Source organism: Pongo abelii, chromosome 8 (genome assembly GCF_028885655.2).
Source record: "Pongo abelii isolate AG06213 chromosome 8, NHGRI_mPonAbe1-v2.0_pri, whole genome shotgun sequence".
Classification (NCBI taxonomy): Eukaryota; Metazoa; Chordata; class Mammalia; order Primates; family Hominidae; genus Pongo; species Pongo abelii.
In genome coordinates this window covers 85050036-85072160 of record NC_071993.2, presented here as the reverse complement: position 1 = coordinate 85072160, position 22125 = coordinate 85050036, and the positions used below count along the sequence as shown (strand labels likewise).

The following is a 22125-nucleotide window of genomic DNA, read 5'->3' as shown; positions in this document are numbered from 1 at the left end:
AGACTTATTTTACTTTAAGCTGGTCCTTCCATTTATTGAAGCTTCAATTAACTAGACTTCATCATGTTATGGCTAAATGGATGTGACTAGAAAGAGCAGCATACAGACATCTATGTGTAAACTGTTACTTGTTGGTTAACATTTATGTTTGAAATGGAAAATCAATAAAAGGGAACTTATACTAATTTATAAGCACATTAAGACAAGAGGGGACACTATTTTTGATCCCGAGATAGCAACAAAACTAAAAACTATTCCAAAGAAGCAAATGGGAACAGAGGTCAGTAGGCTGTGACCTCTATTTTATGTTTAAAACGTTTGCACATCCACTAAGTGCACTGCAGAATCTTAAATGCAATTAAAAGCAATGGGCATACAAGTTATAGGGTAGCTTGAGGAAGCACAAGTCAATCTTCATTAACTATTGTAGCAAAGACTCCTTCCAAATTCATGGGAGCAGGTGCTGTTTATACTCCCTTCATTGACGCCCAGAACAATGGCATAGGGTGAGCATTGAATACTTATTCGCTACGCGCATGAATGAATGAAGCTACGCGGCGAAGGCAGACTGCGTGGCTGCTGGTCCCGTGGCTGTTGGCCCCGCAGCATGTCTGCCGCCTTTTCAACAGGCTTGCCGCATCTCCTCATTCCCTCACCTTTCTGACAGTAAGGAGTTCCCACGTTTGCCCCGCTTCAGGGTCGGGGACTGGCAAAATGCTGTCTCTAAACCCCTCCACGCCTCAGGTAATCCGCTCATTTCTCACACAGACGCAGCTGTTACCGAGGAATGTCCGGCCGAGCTCGCAAGGTGCGGGCAGCGAGTATCCTGGGACCTTCAGGGGAGGACGGTGGCTCCCACACCCCAATACCGTACAGAGTCCGAAGAGTCCGGGCCCTTATTTTTCCAATTCTTGGTAAACAACCAACATGCTCGCCCTCGCCTCCTCGTGCAGACGCCTCAGGGCCAACTCGGGCTTTGCCAGGCACCGAGAGCAGACAGAAGACGCCAAATGGCTATCACCAGGAGAAAGGGCGAGGCAGCCGCGCGGCGTAGAGCGCCCGCCGTTCCCGCGCGCTCGGTCTCCCGACGCCTCACGCGCGAGGTTGCCTTGGCAGTGGCTAGAGGGCAGGTGGGGGCGCGTGCGCGCAGAAGGCCGGGGGAGGGGCCGTCGCGCGCCAGCAGGTGGGCGCGTTCTCCCGCGCGCGTGCGCGCGTCGTGCCCTCTCCCTAACGTTCCCCGCGCGCCGCGTCCCCTCCCCGCCGGGAGCGCGCGCCTCCCGTCCTCGCGCCGGGTCCTGCTCGGTCTCTCAGAGCCGCACACTCCGCAGAGCTCCTGCCACAGCCCTCGCCTTCGCGGCGGCTCTCCAGCCCGGCGCCTCAGCCTCGGCGCCGCATCACCGCGTCCCAGGCCTCCTTCCCTCCCTCTGCCACTCCCCCTGTCTTTCCCGCTCTTCTTGCACACCCGGCCGGCAGAGAGAGCCTGGATACGAAGCAGGCGGGCTTCAGAGTGGGTTGGAAAAATGGAGGTGCCGCGTCTGGATCATACCCTCAACAGCCCCACCAGCCCCTGTGAGGAGGTGATCAAAAACCTCAGCCTGGAGGCCATTCAGCTGTGCGACCGGGACGGTAAGAGCGGCCGGGACCGCGAGGAAAGGGACCGAGTTCGCGCCGAGGCGCCGGGGCCACTCTGGCTCCGCCGACGCCGCTCGCCAGGGCGGCAGGGTCTTTTGTTGTCCCCTCTGTGCAAATAAATGCAGATGTGGGTTACCCTCCGCCCACCGCCCTCCCCTCACCCCAGAAACAAAAGGACCCCGGGGCTCGCGCCTTGGCGCGGAAAGTCGCAGTCCACAACCGTGGCGCCCTTCGCCGCCTTCGCCCGCCTGGCCCGGACGAGGGCGACGTTCCCGCTCGCGGCTCCTGCCCCGACGAGGCGTTTCCGATTTTTGCCGCAGTCCGGATTTCCTGGATCTCCGGGTACTGAAGGGGAAATGCCCTCGGGATGTTTCTAGCAACCCGCTTCCCCCAACACACACACACTAGTTAGCATTCTCTTCCAGAAACTTATCATTTTCTTTTTTAAAACTCCCATCCTCAGACTCCCCAAATTAACAAGTCTTTTTAGCCTCTTGGATTGGGATTAGGATGACAGTTTTTCAGTGAGGGCGCAGAAAAACAGTGCATTTCAGCACCAAGGACAGACACAATCTTCGTGGTTCCTGGGCTCTGAGTCAGACTGTCGAAAATATTGGCCTAATATATGTGCTGTAATTCAGACTTTGTGGCGAGTACGTACCATTGCGTGTTGATATTATATCGTTTATTCTGTTGTTGAAGTTGGCAGGCTCCTGTAGAAGGAAATTGATTGAATACAGGTCTGAGCGTTGAAGACATAAGTTAGTGCTGTGTGCGGTGTAGTTAGTTACAGTGCTTCTGTGTTAGCTGGACTAGTTAGAGTCTGCTACTTTAGTAATGTGGTACAAAACTTCGTTTGTAAAGAAATCATCTGATTAGTAATTGGTTGGCCGAATAATTGTAAAATTCTACATCTGACAAAGGAAACAGTTCACATGTTGTAAGTAAATGAAATTAATGTTTAACTGTATATAGAAGTAATGATTGTAAAACATTTCTATAACCAAAGTTATGTACAGATACTAATATGCTCACAGTAAGGTCATAAAATTTATCAGCCTAATCCAAATAGGGAGCAGAGGTCTTGTTTCCAAAGTCATTTGAATGGTAATCGCTTGGTTAGGCATTGCTATTCAGCACGTTTATATCAAGCGAGCACAGAATTTGTTTATTAATACATTTTATATTTATTAATATAAATTTATATTTAATAATTTTGAAACCAGAATTCAAACTTTTTGAAACCAAAACCACTTTAATTTCTGATACAGGTGTAGTATATGAATAAATAAATACACTTGCAAAGGCAGCTTGTATTTCCTTTATTCTTAGACTGTTTTAGTCACCATGGTAGTAACTGCACATATTTATGGTATCTAAAAACATTTATCATTTTGGTATTCCATATGTAAGCTTGCATGATTATAGACTGTAAAGATTATTTTTAATAACACATAGGAAGTCATTTGGATTTTAGTTTAGACTTTTATGAAATGACTTTTTGTCGTGTAACCATTGCAAATTGTAAATATTTTCATTTTCTTAGATAGGTTTGAGAGAAACACAAGACTAATAAAAGTAGACTTCATTTTTATTTATTGCAATGATAAAGCAAAAGCTCATTCTTTTAACTCAATGGAACTAGGCATTCATTGTTGCTCTTCAGAACCCAGTAATCTCAATACTTAAAACTGCATTTACCACGTGTTTCAAAGATATTGGGGAAAATTTAAACTTTTTAATGAAGTTCACAGAGTTAGAGTGCAAAAATTAATGCTGTATTTACTGTGATCTCCTAGAGGAGTAGCTATTTTATTCTGGTATTATTTCTTAGTTGTTTCTTTTCAAATTAGGAATCCCACAAAATGAACAAATTATGTAACATTTAATTTTGGGGAGAGTGCTGGCACTAAGTAACATCTGTGAAAATTACTATTTGCGGACTTCCAAGTAAGTTACATAGACTAATTAAATAGGGTTTTATTTTATAAAATAGCGTACACCAACAAATACAAAGAGCTAACTCTTCTACTAGAAGATGTATAAAATTTGGAAATACTTTGTTTAGAGATGTTGTTAAATGCTTAACTTATTTTGTTATCCTATCTTACATGTCAATTCCAAAAATATTAACTTGGCTTCAAAGGAATAATTTAGGGGGAATAATGTTGTCTGTTTTTAATAGAACAGCGTATGAAATGTTGCATTAAATTTGTCAAATAGACCTTATTTAGCATCATTTTGTATTGAGAAATTTTCAGCTAGATGCTTTTTACTCTCTTTGCTTCCCTCCTTTCACTTTCTTTCCACTCAAGTCTCATTATTTTGCTTCCCTCCTTTCACTTTCTTTCCACTCAAGTCTCATTATTTTACTTCTGTAACTATGTAACATAGAAAAGGATGCGGCAGAATATGGGATAGAAGATCTATTTATGTGTTTAAGTACCTAATAAGAGCTATATTTCATAATTTATGATAGAATGCACTTGTTTTGCTTGCTCTTTTCTCACTTTATTTTAATCTACTGTTAATTTGGTGATGAAAAAAAATGAGAGAAACATTAATTCCCTGGAAGTGGAATAAAATAGAATAGGGGAAAGTATAGTTATGTTCTCCAGAGATATTTTTAATTTTATAGTGTTTTCATATTGTATCAACCAAGAGTTATGCCTGCTGGCGAACATAACTGTATATCTCTCTTATGTTTCATTGGGTTTTTTTTGTTTTTGTTTTTGTCTGTTACTTGCCTATTTTCCTATGAATTGATGATTACATTATAAACAATAATTCAATTTTTTTCATAGTTTCTAAAAATATTTAATAGTTTCTGAAGAATATGGGTTAGAGTCCACATGTTCATATAATTGGCTTTTCAATTAAGCAAGACAGTTATACACACACACACACACACACACACACACACACTACCTCATGGATTGTCTTTCCTAGGCATGTGTACTTTGTTTGCCAGGACCTGGTCCTTGCCCAGGTATTACTCTGAAAATATACTGTAAATCTAGAGGTTTCTATAGTAGAAGAGTATTTTTGTTTCTCCATCTCTGCTGTGCTGCACTCAAATTGCATACATGATGTACTTTTATTATGACTTTTCAAATAAAATGAAAGAGAAAATTTCTTGTTTGGAAACAATAATGTGGGAGCCCATTTACAGTTTGATAGATACTTCAGACTTTCACTGACCTGTGACAAGACAAAACAGCTCCCACCCCACACACAGAATTTTATATTACTTGTGCTTTTTGTCTTTTAATCATATATATATACACACACACACATACACATATATAATATATATATAGAAAATATATTTTTTCTATATATATAATATATATAGAAAAATATATATATAGAAAAAATATATATATATGTATATATATATATACTTTTTCTTCCTTGTTGAACAGGAAAGATTTATCTACATGTTGTCTTACATGTATCTAAGCTGCCTCCAGCTTTGTTATAGTAAGGAAGAAAATACATAATTAATTTGTTTTAAAACATTTAAATCTACCCTCAAGGCTTCGTGGCTTTAACAAATATTGTTTTCATGAGTAGGGCACTTTATGACTGCCCAGATACGGTATAAACCATAGGGTTTATGATGTAGTCAGCAAGGAAACACATTGGAAAGAAATTACACAGAAGCTAACAGATTTCCTTGTCTTTGTCTCTAACAATACTTATGTGGAAAAAATGGAGGAAAAAAATTTTATCTCTTTTACATATTTAAAAAGATAAATTTCTTTGAATGTTGAGTTTATCAAATTTATTTAAATTATAAGTCAATTAAGACCTCACTTATTGGCATGTGAATTAAACAAATTTTAACTTTGGAAATAAAAAGTAACAAATGCTTAGTAGCATAGTGATATTAGAGAATCCGTAATGGCATTTTCTGAAGCAGACATCTAAGAGGAGTACCCATGACTGTTACCTTTAATAGTCTTTATTACAAGAATGTAAGGTAGTCATTACTCAGTCTCAGTGACATGCAGTATAGCATAGTGATAATACCATTTTAGATCAGACCACCCTTGTTAGAATATTGGCTCTTGAAAGCCGTGTAACGTTAAATTACTTAACTTGTTTTAGCCTCAAGCTTTCTTATGTAAAGTGGGTATAATACCAATCCTGCAGGATGGTTTAAATAAGTAAAGTATTACTTTCATAGAATTTACCAGTCTTGATATTAATACAAAATAGACAGTAATAATTATTATTCTGAATGTAATATTGTCCACATAACTTCTTGAATTGAACCACTGCTTTTTAAAATTTCTTTTTTACCAGTGTCTAGGGCCTTGTCATTTTTCTTAATTTCAGTTACATGTTATAGGAAATCACTTCAACTTCATGAGTAATTACTAGAATCTGTAAATTCTGAATTTTAAAGAATAGTAAATTTTGAAATCACAGTTATAGTACTCTTATCTTTTACTTCTCTTTTACGATCCTATCAGTAATATCTTTATCAGCTTAGCCCTAAAAATTGTTTTCAGTTTCTAGTTCAAATCTGCCATTTGCTATTTTTCATGTGCCTTGTAACCTTGATGGTTGCTTTGTTTAGGTATTTACCTTAGAGCCCTTCTCTGTTCTTAATTTACAATGTTTTTCTTTATTAACTTTTTCCAAGGATAGACATGTACTAGGACACGTAGCGTATAGATTAATTTCTTTGGCCCAAATATGACTATAGAGCTATTAGTGAGTATGAAACAAAACAAAAATAAAATAAAAACTAAAAGAAACAAAAAAATTGGAAATCATCAGATTGTATTAAACCAATTCATATTCTTAGTAGGGTTCTAATTCATTCCCAGGGAAGACCAGGAAGTTACTAGAGCGAAAGTTACATGAAAGGCTATGTGACCAGACTCCCTCCAGTGGTAGAATGACTGATGTGTTGTAAGTTTAACACTGGCAACTTACTTTGTTGCCTAGGTAGGCCCGGTCAGAAATTCACTCTCTGTAGAATGCTATTTAGACAACATTCAAATTACTTGGTTTTATCTCTACTGATATTTCTTCCTCAATTAGGCCCAATCTTGCTTTTTCCTCTAACTTATGTGAGTATACTTTCCTGATTACTTTTATATTTCATCCCGGGCCTCGATAATAACAGCAGCTATGTCACTCATTGCAGCAAGCATAAATCCTTCTACTTTCTGGTTTTCCTTCTCTGCCTTTCTTTAGTAGATGCATAATATAAGTTTTGCCTTGTAGAATGTGCCTCCTTCTTGAATTTATTTTCCATTTCTGTTATATTTCTGTATGTGAATCTTTTTATCCTTTATTAATTATTTAAATTCTATTTTTACTATAAAACTTATACCTCCTTTTTAAACTTAAAAATATTTCATTATTGTCATTATCATTATTGAGATGGAGGTTCCCTCTTTCACCCAGGCTGGAATGCAGTGGCGCAGTCTCGGCTCACTGCAACCTCTGCCTTCTGGTTTCACGCAACTCTGCTGCCTCAGCCTCCCAAGTAGCTAGGATTACAGGCACCCGCCACCACGCCTGGCTAATTTTTGTGTTTTTAGTAGAGACGGGGTTTCACCATGTTGGCCAGGCTGGTCTCGAACTCCCGACCTCGTGATCTGCCCGCCTCGGCTTTCCAAAGTGCTGGGACAGTAGTTAAACCGTCCTTTGAGCACGCTATATTTTATATACATACATTTGAGAAGTAAAATCAGTGTTTGGAGACGACTTAAATGTATAGAAGAATAGTACAGTCTGAGCAGAAAAAAATAGGTAGAAAGCTTCAGCATATTCTGTATATGTTAAGGGTAGTGACTGGAAATGGTATATAAGAAACCAAAAAAGAATCATGAGGAATTCATGATTGATTGAAATTTCAGGCAACATGGAAAGTGATCAGGAGTAACTTCAGGATTTTAAGTCTGGGAAATCTGAAGAATCATTGACAGGAAAGGAGAAAAAGAGAAAGAAAATAATTTTTAAACATCCTGATGACATTAATTTTTTACATCTCAGATTTTAGGAGCTGGTGAATATCCAAATATGTCCTAAGCACTTTTCTAGGGGCATATCTCTCTCATAGATATTGTTTTACTGGAATAATATTATATACTGCTTTGTCATTATTGTTTCAGTGTGTTTCCCCATGAGATTACCCACTGATATTCTTTTAAGGCTTTTTTTTTCTTTATTCTCACTCCTCAAAGGCTACACAAGGTCTGATGATAATACTGTGAGAATCAGTACAATATAAAACTAACCACTTAATCGTTTAGAGAGGATTGTGAAATAGTGATTTTTGAGCTATCTCCATAAAGATATTGTTGAATCTTAGGAGACATTTTTGAGAGATTAGTATAAAGCAAAAAGAATTTTTGAGTTATATGAAGATGTTTCAAATCTAACATTAAGAGAACCCTTAGAAACTTAAAAGGTCAGCAATTCTTGTGTTCTGGGGAAAAGAGTTCTAGAATGGGGAGAATTGCTCATAGAAACATATATTTCACTAGGGAGACTGGAAATTAAGTGAAAAGGGAAAGGTTAGGATTTAACTTCAGTTTTACAGTGACTTTTAATGTGCTTTGTATCTCACCCTTTGAGGGAAAGGGGTGGTCACATCCAACTTTAAACAACAAAGATGAAATAAATCTACAACCAGGTTTGTTACAAATGTAACTAAGAGCCCTGTATTTTGAAGATGCTCAACAGATGTGAGTTGAACCAAGAAAGTCATACTTGGAATTGTCGTTAGTTTTGTTTGTTATATTATGACTATTTGAGCCATGTTGTGGCTCATTTAAAAGGGGCAGCTCCGTGGGGATTGTGCATATACACCATTTGTTGTAGTGGTTGTGGCAACTAGTGTAAATAGATCTGTATTTTTGTTTTCTATAGCCTGTGGGAATGTTGCTATCTAATAATAGTATGAAAGGCTTATAGTTTCCTTAGACATATGCCAATAAAAACAAGGCATAAAAGATTTTTCAGTATACTCTGATTTTTTTGAGAAATAGTGTCTCATCTTCCATGAATTTGAATATTGGTGAATCTCTCAGTCTTTACCATTTTAAAAGCTGATGATAAATGCCAACAATAATTGTGTAACTTTTGATTATCTACTGTGCAATAGGTCCTTAATGGCTGCATTTTAGAGTTATATCTGTGATGCAGAACAGGGGCATGCATGTTATGGTCCCTGGGCAAAATCCATAAGCCTGCTACCTGTTTTTGTAAGTAAAATTTTATTGCAATACAGCCATACTCATTTGTTTACATACTGTCTATGCCTACTTTCTTGCTACAACAACAAGGCTGAGTAGCTATAACAGACCACATAGCCCACAAATCTTAAAATACTTATTGTCTAGACCTTTATAGAAAAAGTTTGCCAACATCTAGTGCAAAAGATTCAGACATGAGTTAGTCTCTCTTGATAGGAATAAAAATATTGCAAATAGAGTTTTTGGGAAAAAACTGTGTACTCATCTTACTTTTATATATTTCCAGGGTTTTGCGATTAGGCGAGTCAGGCAGAGAGACATAGAGAGTTGAATAATGTTATCAGGCAGTAAGTTAGTTCTGTATGGAGTCAGTCAAAGATGGGTGGCCCCCTATACCATTGTGTCGGATAGGCAGTGACAGAAACAGGCCCTAGTTTTTTGTTTTTTGGGTTTTTTTTAATATTATTATACTTTAAGTTTTAGGGTACATGTGCACAACGTACAGGTTTGTTACATATGTATACATGTGCCATATTGGGGTGCTGCACCCATTAACTCGTCATTTAGCATTAGGTATATTTCCAAATGCTATCCCTCCCCCCTACCCCCACCCCACAACAGTCCCCGGTGTGTGATGTTCCCCTTCCTGTGTCCATGTGTTCTCATTGTTCAATTCTCACTTATGAGTGAGAACATGCGGTGTTTGGTTTTTTGTCCTTGCGATAGTTTCCTGAGAATGATGGTTTCCAGCTTCATCCATGTTCCTACAAAGGACATGAACTCATCATTTTTTATGGCTGCATAGTATTCCATGGTGTATATGTGCCACATTTTGTTAATCCATTCTATCATTGTTGGACATTTGGGTTGGTTCCAAGTCTTTGCTATTGTGAATAGTGCCGCAATAAACATACGTGTGCATGTGTCTTTATAGCAGCATGATTTATAATCATTTGGGTATATACCCAGTAATGGGATGGCTGGGTCAAATGGTATTTCTAATTCTAGATCCCTGAGGAATCGCCACACCGACTTCCACAATGGTTGAACTAGTTTACAGTCCCACCAACAGTGTAAAAGTGTTCCTATTTCTCCACATCCTCTCCAACACCTGTTGTTTCCTGACTTTTTAATGATCGCCATTCTAACTGATGTGAGATGGTATCTCATTGTGGTTTTGATTTGCATTTCTCTGATGGCCAGTGATGGTGAGCATTTTTTCATGTGTCTGTTGGCTGCATAAATGTCTTCTTTTGAGAAGTGTCTGTTCATATCCTTCGCCCACTTTTTGATAGGGTTGCTTGTTTTTTTCTTGTAAATTTGTTTGAGTTCATTGTAGATTCTGGATATTAGCCCTTTGTCACATGAGTAGATTGTGAAAATTTTCTCCCATTCTGTAGGTTGCCTGTTCACTCTGATGATAGTTTCTTTTGCTGTGCAGAAGCTCTTTAGTTTAATTAGATCCCATTTGTCAATTTTGGCTTTTGTTGCCATTGCTTTTGGTGTTTTAGACATGAAGTCCTTGCCCATGCCTATGTCCTGAATGCTATTGCCTGGGTTTTCTTCTAGGGTTTTTATGGTTTTAGGTCTAACATTTAAGTCTTTAATCCATCTTGAATTAATTTTTGTATAAAGTGTAAGGAAGGGATCCAGTTTCAGCTTTCTCCATATGGCTAGCCAGTTTTCCCAGCGCCATTTATTAAATAGGGAATCCTTTCCCCATTTCTTGTTTTTGTCAGGTTTGTCAAAGATCAGATAGTTGTAGATATGTGGTATTATTTCTGAGGGCTCTGTTCTGTTCCATTGGTCTATATCTCTGTTTTGGTGCCAGTACCATGCTGTTTTGGTTACTGTAGCCTTGTAGTATAGTTTGAAGTCAGGTAGCGTGATGCCTCCAGCTTTGTTCTTTTGGCTTAGGATTGTCTTGGCAATGCAGGCTCCTTTTTGGTTCCATATGAACTTTAAAGTAGTTTTTTCCAATTCTGTGAAGAAAGTCATTGGTAGCTTGATGGGGATGGCATTGAATCTATAAATTACCTTGGGCAGTATGGCCATTTTCACGATATTGATTCTTCCTATCCATGAGCATGGAATGTTTTTCCATTTGTTTGTGTCCTCTCTTATTTCGATGAGCAGTGGTTTGTAGTTCTCCTTGAAGAGGTCCTTCACATCCCTTGTAAGTTGGATTCCTAGGTATTTTATTCTCTTAGCAGCAGTTGTGAATGGAGTTCACTCATGATTTGGCTCTCTGTTTGTCTGTTATTTGTGTGTAAGAATGCTTGTGATTTTTGCATATTGATTTTGTATCCTGAGACTTTGCTGAAGTTGCTTATCAGCTTAAGGAGATTTTGGCCTGAGACGATGGGGTGTTCTAGATATACAATCATGTCATCTGCAAACAGGGACAATTTGACTTCCTCTTTTCCTAATTGAATGCCCTTTATTTCCTTCTCCTGCCTGATTGCCGTGGCCAGAACTTCCAACACTATGTTGAATAGGAGTGGTGAGAGAGGGCATCCCTGTCTTGTGCCAGTTTTCAAAGGGAATGCTTCCAGTTTTTGTCCATTCAGTATGATATTGGCTGTGGGTTTGTCATAGATAGCTCTTATTATTTTGAGATACGTCCCATCAATACCTAATTTATTGAGAGTTTTTAGCATGAAGTGTTGTTGAATTTTCTCAAAGGCCTTTTCTGCATCTATTGAGACAATCATGTGGTTTTTGTCTTTGGTTCTGTTTATATGCTGGATTACGTTTATTGATTTTCGTATATTGAACCAGCCTTGCATCCCAGGGATGAAGCCCACTTGATCACGGTGGATAAGCTTTTTGATGTGTTGCTGGATTCGGTTTGCCAGTATTTTATTGAGGATTTTTGCATCAATGTTCATCAAGGATATTGGTCTAAAATTCTCTTTTTTTGTTGTGTCTCTGCCAGGCCTTGGTATCAGGATGATGCTGGCCTCATAAAATGAGTTAGGGAGGATTCCCTCTTTTTCTATTGATTGGAATAGTTTCAGAAGGAATGGTACCAGCTCTTCCTTGTACCTCTGGTAGAATTCGGCTGTGAACCCATCTGGTCCTGGACATTTTTTGGTTGGTAAGCTATTAATTATTGCCTCAATTTCAGAGCCTGTTATTGGTCTATTCAGAGATTCAACTTCTTCCTGGTTTAGTCTTGGGAGGGTGTATGTGTTGAGGAATTTATCCATTTCTTCTAGATTTTCGAGTTTATTTGCGTAGAGGTATTTATAGTATTCTCTGATGGTAGTTTGTATTTCTGTGGGATCGGCGGTGATATCCCCTTTGTCATTTTTTATTGCGTCTATTTGATTCTTCTCTCTTTTCTTCTTTATTAGTCTTGCTAGCGGTCTATCCATTTTGTTGATCTTTTCAAAAAACCAGCTCCTGGATTCATTGATTTTTTGAAGGGTTTTTTGTGTCTCTATTTCCTTCAGTTCTGCTCTGATTTTAGTTATTTCTTGCCTTCTGCTAGCTTTTGAATGTGTTTGCTCTTGCTTTTCTAGTTCTTTTAATTGTCATGTTAGGGTGTCAATTTTGGATCTTTCCTGCTTTCTCTTGTGGGCATTTAGTGTTATAAATTTCCCTCTACACACTGCTTTGAATGCGTCCCAGAGATTCTGGTATGTTGTGTCTTGGTTCTCGTTGGTTTCAAAGAACATCTTTATTTCTGCCTTCATTTCATTATGTACCCAGCAGTCATTCAGGAGCAGGTTGTTCAGTTTCCATGTAGTTGAGCGGTTTTGAGTGAGATTCTTAATCCTGAGTTCTAGCTTGATTGCACTGTGATCTGAGAGATAGTTTGTTATAATTTGTGTCCTTTTACATTTGCTGAGGAGAGCTTTACTTCCAAGTATGTGGTCAATTTTGGAATAGGTGTGGTATGGTGCTGAAAAAAATGTGTATTCTGTTGATTTGGGGTGGAGAGTTCTGTAGATGTCTATTAGGTCCGCTTGGTGCAGAGCTGAGTTGAATTCCTGGATATCCTTGTTAACTTTCTGTCTTGTTGATCTGTCTAATGTTGACAGTGGGGTGTTAAAGTCTCCCATTATTATTGTGTGGGAGTCTAAGTCTCTTTATAGGTCACTCAGGACTTGCTTTATGAATCTGGATGCTCCTGTATTGGGTGCATATATATTTAGGATAGTTAGTTCTTCTTGTTGAATTGATCCCTTTACCATTATGTAATGGCCTTCTTTTTCTCTTTTGTTCTTTGTTGGTTTAAAGTCTGTTTTATCCGAGACTAGGATTGCAACCCCTGCCTTTTTTTGTTTTCCATTTGCTTGGTAGATCTTGCTCCATCCCTTTATTTTGAGCCTATGTGTGTTTCTGCACGTGAGATGGGTTTCCTGAATACAGCACACTGACTGGCCCTAGTTTTAACTTGAAATCTAGCCTCATGTAAATAAGTTTAGAAAGAAATGTTACATATGCACATGTGTTTCCAGGTACACTTATAATTCTATCAATAGATACGTTTTAAAAAGTGTCAAAGGTAGTGTGAACTTTGAGAAATATGTATAATTATATTGATGCATATTAAAAATTTATGTAAATATCGTATTCTTCCTTTGAAACCAAACTCTCCTTAAAAAAGAGTCAAGATCATACTCATCTTTCTGTCTTCCATAGTCTATCTCAAGCTGTCTGTAAAGGACCCTCTTATTTTTCTTTTTTAATTTCCAATCTGTTACAGTCTGAAACTTATTAAGAACATTAAAAAAGAATTTCTAGAAAAATGAAATTAAAATGATACAAATGAATTCAACAGAAGTAAAATTCACTGTTAAATTCCTTTAAAAGTTTCTAAATGCTTAATCCTAATTTTTATATTTAATTTCATCACAGATTGATAGTTTGTAGACTATTGCTTGGGGGTAGATCACATTTTTAAGTACCACCAGCTAGAGGACCATGCCATTCTATTCTTGTTCAATGATTAATTTATAGGAACTTCCCTTAGCCAGTTAAGAGTCTACTTTGTTTTCTTTTGTTCTACTTACTATTTTTATTATTTATTTTTACATGCATTCCAACTTTAGGTTCTGAATTAAGAACAGGAAAAAAGGACACAAAAATGGATATAACTTGGATTCTGGGTTCAAAGGATTTAGGAAGACAATTTATTTTGAGAATCAATGTATTTAAGTAGATAATTATAATAATATTTGATAAATACTATAATGGAGTATAGAAGAGAAAGTGGTTAATTCTATCTTGAGTCTAAGGAGCAACATTTTATTGAGGGTTAAAAGTAAAATAAAAATTTGCCAGAAGAAGAAGTAGGAGAGGGGCATTTCTGGCTGAGATAAGAGAATAAACAAAGGCTTAAAATCATGTATTCTGGGAATGCATAGCATTTGGTATTGCTGGAGGAAAGAAGTGTGCCTGGTGGAAAATTAAGTTGAAAGCTAGTTGCAGCTAGCGAGGTTATGCCATGATTAGGATTTTGGATTTATTATCTTAGATTTCAAACTTTCGAATTTGTGGAGAACATTTGTTTTATTATATAACATTGTGTAATAAGTAAAAGTAGCATTTTATTGTGTAATTGTCCTATAATTTCATATGTACAGCATTTTTCAAATAGTCAATCAGTGGTATAGTGGGAATTTAAATTAGCAGCTATGCTTGAAAGTTGCTATTTTATATCAGCTTCAGCATCCACTATATTTCTGTATCTTATTTTTATTGCATTATATGTAGAAAATTCTGGTTCATACAAATAAGTAGTGGCAAATTGTAATGTTTTTAAGTCATTTGGCCTTTTCAGGATATTCTTCAAATAAACTGATCAAGACCAAAAAGAGAAATACTAAGATTTTTGTCAAAGTAGAATAATGAAAGAATAAATGTTTCATTTGAGGGTAAGTGACAGAATTGATTCATTCGTCATTTCATTTTTTCATTGTTTGATGATAAAATTCTGGATCTTGTATCATTCTGAGATATTTATTGATAACATTTTTAAAACTCATACTTTTCTGCTGATTCTGTTAAAATTTCAGAACAGTTGATTTATTTTCCTTGCATGATGAATCTTAACTGTAAGAATCAATTTCATTTCTGAAAATTTATTTGCATTATAAGCTTGGTAATATTGTGACTGTATTGTCAAACTGAATTTCTTCAGCTTATTAAAGAGCTAGATAATCAAATTGGTTTTCCCTAGTTACTTATATTTGAAAGATACTTATCAGAGTTTTTAAAAATTACATTTAGAAAGTGTTGCTTGTTATTCGAAGAATATTTATACCTTGATTCAGGACACCCAGCTAAGTTTGGTATGAAAAATGAACTTTGAAATCTTCTGTTCTTAACCTTACAATTAGCTCAGAAAAAATCCCCAACAACTTCGGTGTAAAGGATAGTTTAAATGTGATTATCCAAAACTATTTTTTAAATATCTAAATATCTAATCCTTATTAGTGTATAATTACTACTTGATGAAATCTGGCAACAACTTTTACAGGAGCTACCATTCCTGTGATTTTTTATGTTATCTATTTTCCTCAATATAGTTGTCTCAACATTTCTGACAGTTTAGTTAATGGTGTGTTAAAAACTGATTTAGACATTAACATTTTCTTCTCCATTATGTATTGTATTACGATTTCTGAATTTACCTAGTTAGAAAACTTGTGCAAAAGCAAATGTAGAGATCTGATCCATATATATTCTCTTTGAGTTAAATTGGAAAGATCTTACATAATCTCAACATTTGAATTATCTAGGTATATGTGATGAATATTTTTTGTATTACATTTTCAGATATGTACCAATATTTTGTTTCAGTTTTTTGACAGCAGCTCACTCATTTAACATTTGTTGCAGTATCAATAATGCAAGATTTGATAAGGTTTTCTCTAATTGTGTATGCTTTTGTTCATAGGTGATAACTTTATTCTGATTACATTTTAATCATTAGATTTGCAATAACTTCAGTCACTGTATGTTTTACTGCAAAATTATGGAATTTGTCAGCAACCATATCACTATTTTGCCAAACTTTGTTATAAAAAACCCAATGAAAATTTGTCAGTTTTTATCACTACAATGTAAGTCTTAATGATAGATGACTATCATTATATTTTAGCCTTGAGTGACTATTCCTGAGAGCTTCCAGCATATTTATTGCATTTTGAACATAGTTGCCGCTGTGGTCAATATATGCTGAAAACTCAACAGGTACTAATTAATAGTAAAACTTAATATATCTTGAGTCAAATAAGTAACAATATATCCATTTTAAATTTGTTTGTTATTTCCTGTTTTCAGCCAGTTTCATTTCTAGTTTTAGAGATAATTATTTCATTTCCTATACTGGAAAAAGGATAACTGTATCCCAAACAAGAATAACTTTATCACAACTACAGTTAGAGAAGAAATATGCAAATTTCATAGTAAACTCTTTTTATTATTATTATTATTAGTATTATTATACTTTAGGTTTTATGGTACATGTGTGCAATGTGCAGGTTAGTTACATATGTATACATGTGCCATGCTGGTGCGCTGCACCCACTAACTCGTCATCTAGAATTAGGTATATCTCCCAATGCTATCCCTCCCCCCTACCACCACCCCACAACAGTCCCCGAAGTGTGATGTTCCCCTTCCTGTGTCCATGTGTTCTCATTGTTCAATTCCCACCTATGAGTGAGAATATGCAGTATTTGGTTTTTTGTTCCTGCAATAGTTTACTGAGAATGATGATTTCCAATTTCATCCATGTCCCTACAAAGGACATGAACTCATCATTTTTTATGGCTGCATAGTATTCCATGGTGTATATGTGCCACATTTTCTTAATCCAGTCTATCATTGTTGGACATTTGGGTCGGTTCCAAGTCTTTGCTATTGTGAATAATGCCGCAATAAACATACGTGTGCATGTGTATTTATAGCAGCATGATTTATAGTCCTTTGGGTATATACCCAGTAATGGGATGGCTGGGTCAAATGGAATTTCTAGTTCTAGATCCCTGAGGAATCGCCACACTGACTTCCACAAGGGTTGAAGTAGTTTACAGTCCCACCAACAGTGTAAAAGTGTTCCTATTTCTCCACATCCTCTCCAGCACCTGTTGTTTCCTGACTTTTTAATGATCGCCATTCTAACTGGTGTGAGATGGTATCTCATTGTGGTTTTGATTTGCATTTCTCTGATGGCCAGTGATGGTGAGCATTTTTTCATGTGTCTGTTGGCTGCATAAATATCTTCTTTTGAGAAGTGTCTGTTCATGTCCTTCGCCCACTTTTTGATGGGGTTGTTTGTTTTTTTCTTGTGAATTTGTTTGAGTTCCTTGTAGATTCTGGATATTAGCCCTTTGTCAGATGAGTAGGTTGCGAAAATTTTCTCCCATTTTGTAGGTTGCCCGTTCACTCTGATGGTAGTTTCTTTTGCTGTGCAGAAGCTCTTTAGTTTAATTAGATCCCATTTGTCAATTTTGGCTTTTGTTGCCATTGCTTTTGGTGTTTTAGACATGAAGTCCTTGCCCATGCCTATGTCCTGAATGGTAATGCCTAGGTTTTCTTCTAGGGTTTTTATGGTTTTAGGTCTTACGTTTAAGTCTTTAATCCATCTTGAATTGATTTTTGTATAAGGTGTAAGGAAGGGATCCAGTTTCAGCTTTCTCCATATGGCTAGCCAGTTTTCCCAGCACCATTTATTAAATAGGGAATCCTTTCCCCATTTCTTGTTTTTCTCAGGTTTGTCAAAGATCAGATAGTTGTAGATATGTGGCGTTATTTCTGAGGGCTCTGTTCTGTTCCATTGATCTATATCTCTGTTTTGGTACCAGTACCATGCTGTTTTGGTTACTGTAGCCTTGTAGTATAGTTTGAAGTCAGGTAGTGTGATGCCTCCAGCCTTGTTCTTTTGACTTAGGATTGACTTGGCGATGCGGGCTCTTTTTTGGTTCCATATGAACTTTAAAGTAGTTTTTTCCAATTCTGTGAAGAAAGTCATTGGTAGCTTGATGGGGATGGCATTGAATCTGTAAATTACCTTGGGCAGTATGGCCATTTTCACAATATTGATTCTTCCTACCCATGAGCATGGAATGTTCTTCCATTTGTTTGTATCCTCTTTTATTTCCTTGAGCAGTGGTTTGTAGTTCTCCTTGAAGAGGTCCTTCACATCCCTTGTGTGTTGGATTCCTAGGTATTTTATTCTCTTTGAAGCAATTGTGAATGGGAGTTCACTCATGATTTGGCTCTCTGTTTGTCTGTTATTGGTGTATAATTATGCTTGTGATTTTTGTACATTGATTTTGTATCCTGAGACTTTGCTGAAGTTGCTTATCAGCTGAAGGAGATTTTGGGCTGAGATAATGGGGTTTTTTAGATATACAATCATGTCATCTGCAAACAGGGACAATTTGACTTCCTCTTTTCCTAATTGAATACCCTTGATTTCCTTCTCCTGCCTAATTGCCCTGGCCAGAACTTCCAACACTATGTTGAATAGAAGTGGTGAGAGATGGCATCCCTGTCTTGTGCCAGTTTTCAAAGGGAATGCTTCCAGTTTTTGCCCATTCAGTATGATATTAGCTGTGGGTTTGTCATAGATAGTTCTTATTATTTTGAGATACGTCCCATCAATACCTAATTTATTGAGAGTTTTTAGCATGAAGAGTTGTTGAATTTTGTCAAAGGCCTTTTCTGCATCTATTGAGATAATCATGTGGTTTTTGTCTTTGGTTCTGTTATATGCTGGATTACATTTATTGATTTGCGTATATTGAACCAGCCTTGCATCCCAGGGATGAAGCCCACTTGATCACGGTGGATAAGCTTTTGGATGTGCTGCTGGATTCTGTTTGCCAGTATTTTATTGAGGATTTTTGCATCAATGTTCATCAAGGATATTGGTCTAAAATTCTCTTTTTTGGTTGTGTCTCTGCCCGGCTTTGGTATCAGGATGATGCTGGCCTCATAAAATGAGTTAGGGAGGATTCCCTCTTTTTCTATTGATTGGAATAGTTTCAGAAGGAATGGTACCAGCTCCTCCTTGTACCTCTGGTAGAATTCGGCTGTGAACCTTTCTGGTCCTGGACTTTTTTTGGTTGGTAAGCTATTGATTATTGCCACAATTTCAGCTCCTGTTATTGGTCTATTCAGAGATTCAACTTCTTCCTGGTTTAGTCTTGGGAGGGTGTATCTGTTGAGGAATTTATCCATTTCTTCTAGATTTTCTAGTTTATTTGCGTAGAGGTGTTTGTAGTATTCTCTGATGGTAGTTTGTATTTCTGTGGGATCAGTGGGGATATCCCCTTTATCATTTTTTATTGCATCTATTTGATTCTTCTCTCTTTTTTTCTTTATTAATCTTGCTAGCGGTCTATCAATTTTGTTGATCCTTTCAAAAAACCAGCTCCTGGATTCATTGATTTTTTGAAGGGTTTTTTGTGTCTCTATTTCCTTCAGTTCTGCTCTGATTTTAGTTATTTCTTGCCTTCTGCTAGCTTTTGAATGTGTTTGCTCTTGCTTTTCTAGTTCTTTTAATTGTGATGTTAGGGTGTCCATTTTGGATCTTTCCTGCTTTCTCTTATGGGCATTTAGTGCTATAAATTTCCCTCTACACACTGCTTTGAATGCATCCCAGAGATTCTGGTATGTTGTGTCTTGGTTCTCGTTGGTTTCAAAGAACATCTTTATTTCTGCCTTCATTTCGTTATGTACCCAGCAGTCATTCAGGAGCAGGTTGTTCAGTTTCCATGTAGTCAAGTGGTTTTGAGTGAGATTCTTAATCCTGAGTTCTAGCTTGATTGCACTGTGATCTGAGAGATAGTTTGTTATAATTTCTGTTCTTTTACACTTACTGAGGAGAGCTTTACTTCCAAGTATGTCGTCAATTTTGGAATAGGTGTGGTGTGGTGCTGAAAAAAATGTATATTCTGTTGATTGGGGGTGGAGAGTTCTGTAGATGTCTATTAGGTCTGCTTGGTGCAGAGCTGAGTTCAATTCCTGGGTATCCTTGTTGACTTTCTGTCTCGTGGATCTGTCTAATGTTGAAAGTGGGGTGTTAAAGTCTCCCATTATTAATGTGTGGGAGTCTAAGTCTCTGCGTAGGTCACTCAGGACTTGCTTTATGAATCTGGGTGCTCCTGTATTGGGTGCATATATATTTAGGATAGTTAGCTCTTCTTGTTGAATTGATCCCTTTACCATTATGTAATGGCCTTCTTTGTCTCTTTTGATCTTTGTTGGTTTAAAGTCTGTTTTATCAGAGACTAGGATTGCAACCCCTGCCTTTTTTTGTTTTCCATTTGCTTGGCAGATATTCCTCCATCCTTTTATTTTGAGCCTATGTGTGTCTCTGCATGTGAGATGGGTTTCCTGAATACAGCACACTGATGGGTCTTGAGTCTTTATCCAGTTTGCCAGTCTGTGTCTTTTAATTGGAGCATTTAGTCCATTTACATTTAAAGTTAATATTGTTATGTGTGAATTTGATCCTGTCATTATGATGTTAGCTGGTTATTTTGCTCGTTAGTTGATGCAAGTCTCTTCCTAGTCTCGATGGTCTTTACATTTTGGCACGATTTTGCAGTGGCTGGTACCGGTTGTGCCTTTCCATGTTTAGCGCTTCCTTCAGGAGCTCTTTTAGGGCAGGCCTGGTGGTGACAAAATCTCTCAGCATTTGCTTGTCTGTAAAGGATTTTATTTCTCCTTCACTTATGAAGCTTAGTTTGGCTGGATATGAAATTCTGGGTTGAAAATTCTTTTCTTTAAGAATGTTGAATATTAGCCCCCACTCTCTTCTGGCTTGTAGGGTTTCTGCCGAGAGATCTGCTGTTAGTCTGATGGGCTTCCCTTTGAGGGTAACCCGACCTTTCTCTCTAGCTGCCCTTAACATTTTTTCCTTCATTTCAACTTTGGTGAATCTGACAATTATGTGTCTTGGAGTTGCCCTTCTCGAGGAGTATCTTTGTGGCGTTCTCTGTATTTCCTGAATCTGAATGTTGGCCTGCCTTGCTACATTGGGGAAGTTCTCCTGGATAATATCCTGCAGAGTGTTTTCCAACTTGGTTCCATTCTCCCCGTCACTTTCAGGTACACCAATCAGACGTAGATTTGGTCTTTTCACATAGTCCCACATTTCTTGGAGGCTTTGCTCGTTTCTTTTTATTCTTTTTTCTCTAAACTTCCCTTCTCGCTTCATTTCATTCATTTACTCTTCCATGGCTGATACCCTTTCTTCCATCTGATCGCATCGGCTCCTGAGGCTTCTGCATTCTTCATGTAGTTCTCGAGCCTTGGTCTTCAGCTCCATCAGCTCCTTTAAGCACTTCTCTGTATTTGGTTATTCTAGTTATACATTCTTCTAAATTTTTTTCAAAGTTTTTGACTTCTTTGCCTTTGGTTTGAATATCCTCCCGTAGCTCGGAGTAATTTGATCGTCTGAAGCCTTCTTCTCTCAGCTCATCAAAGTCATTCTCCGTCCAGCTTTGTTCCGTTGCTGGTGAGGAACTGCGTTCCTTTGGAGGAGGAGAGGCACTCTGCTTTTTAGAGTTTCCAGTTTTTCTGCTCTGTTTTTTCCCCGTCTTTGTGGTTTTATCTACTTTTGGTCTTTGATGATGGTGATGTACAGATGGGTTTTTGGTGTGGATGTCCTTTCTGTTAGTTTTCCTTCTAACAGACAGGACCCTCAGCTTGCAGGTCTGTTGGAGTACCCGGCCGGCCGTGTGAGGTGTCAGTCTGCCCCTGCTGGGGGGTGCCTCCCAGTTAGGCTGCTCGGGGGTCAGGGGTCAGGGACCCACTTGAGGAGGCAGTCTGCCCGTTCTCAGATCTCCAGCTGCGTGCTGGGAGAACCACTGCTCTCCTCAAAGCTGTCAGACAGGGACATTTAAGTCTGCAGAGGTTACTGCTGTCTTTTTGTTTGTCTGTGCCCTGCCCCCAGAGGTGGAGCCTACAGAGGCAGGCAGGCCTCCTTGAGCTGTGGTGGGCTCCACCCAGTTCAAGCTTCCTGGCTGCTTTGTTTACCTAAGCGAGTGGGGGCAATGGCGGGTGCCCCTCCCTCAGCCTTGCTGCCGCCTTGCTGTTTGATCTCAGACTGCTGTGCTAGCAATCAGCCAGACTCCATGTGCGTAGGACCCTCTGAGCCAGGTGCGGGCTATAATCTACTGGTGTACTGTTTCCTAAGCCCGTCGGAAAAGCACAGTATTCGGGTGGGAGTGGCCCGATTTTCCAGGTGCCGTCTGTCACCCCTGGAAAGGGAACTCCCTGACCCCTTGCGCTTCCC

The 22125-nt window shown here is 38.1% G+C and overlaps 1 protein-coding gene across 2 annotated transcripts in view; it reads left to right on the top strand.

Moving 5' to 3' along the window:
* The first annotated feature begins 290 nt into the window (after nucleotides 1-290).
* PHYHIPL (phytanoyl-CoA 2-hydroxylase interacting protein like) overlaps nucleotides 291-22125 on the top strand; it is an 83758-nt gene continuing 61923 nt past the window's right edge. The window contains exon 1 of one of the 2 annotated variants that reach the window (XM_002820918.5): nucleotides 291-1626. In XM_002820918.5, the coding sequence (XP_002820964.3) occupies nucleotides 1011-1626 (616 nt within the window). In that variant the 5' untranslated portion in view covers nucleotides 291-1010. Of the gene's footprint in view, nucleotides 1627-1658; nucleotides 1975-22125 lie in introns of those variants that run through there. The other variant, XM_054522556.2, reaches the window with a different exon arrangement.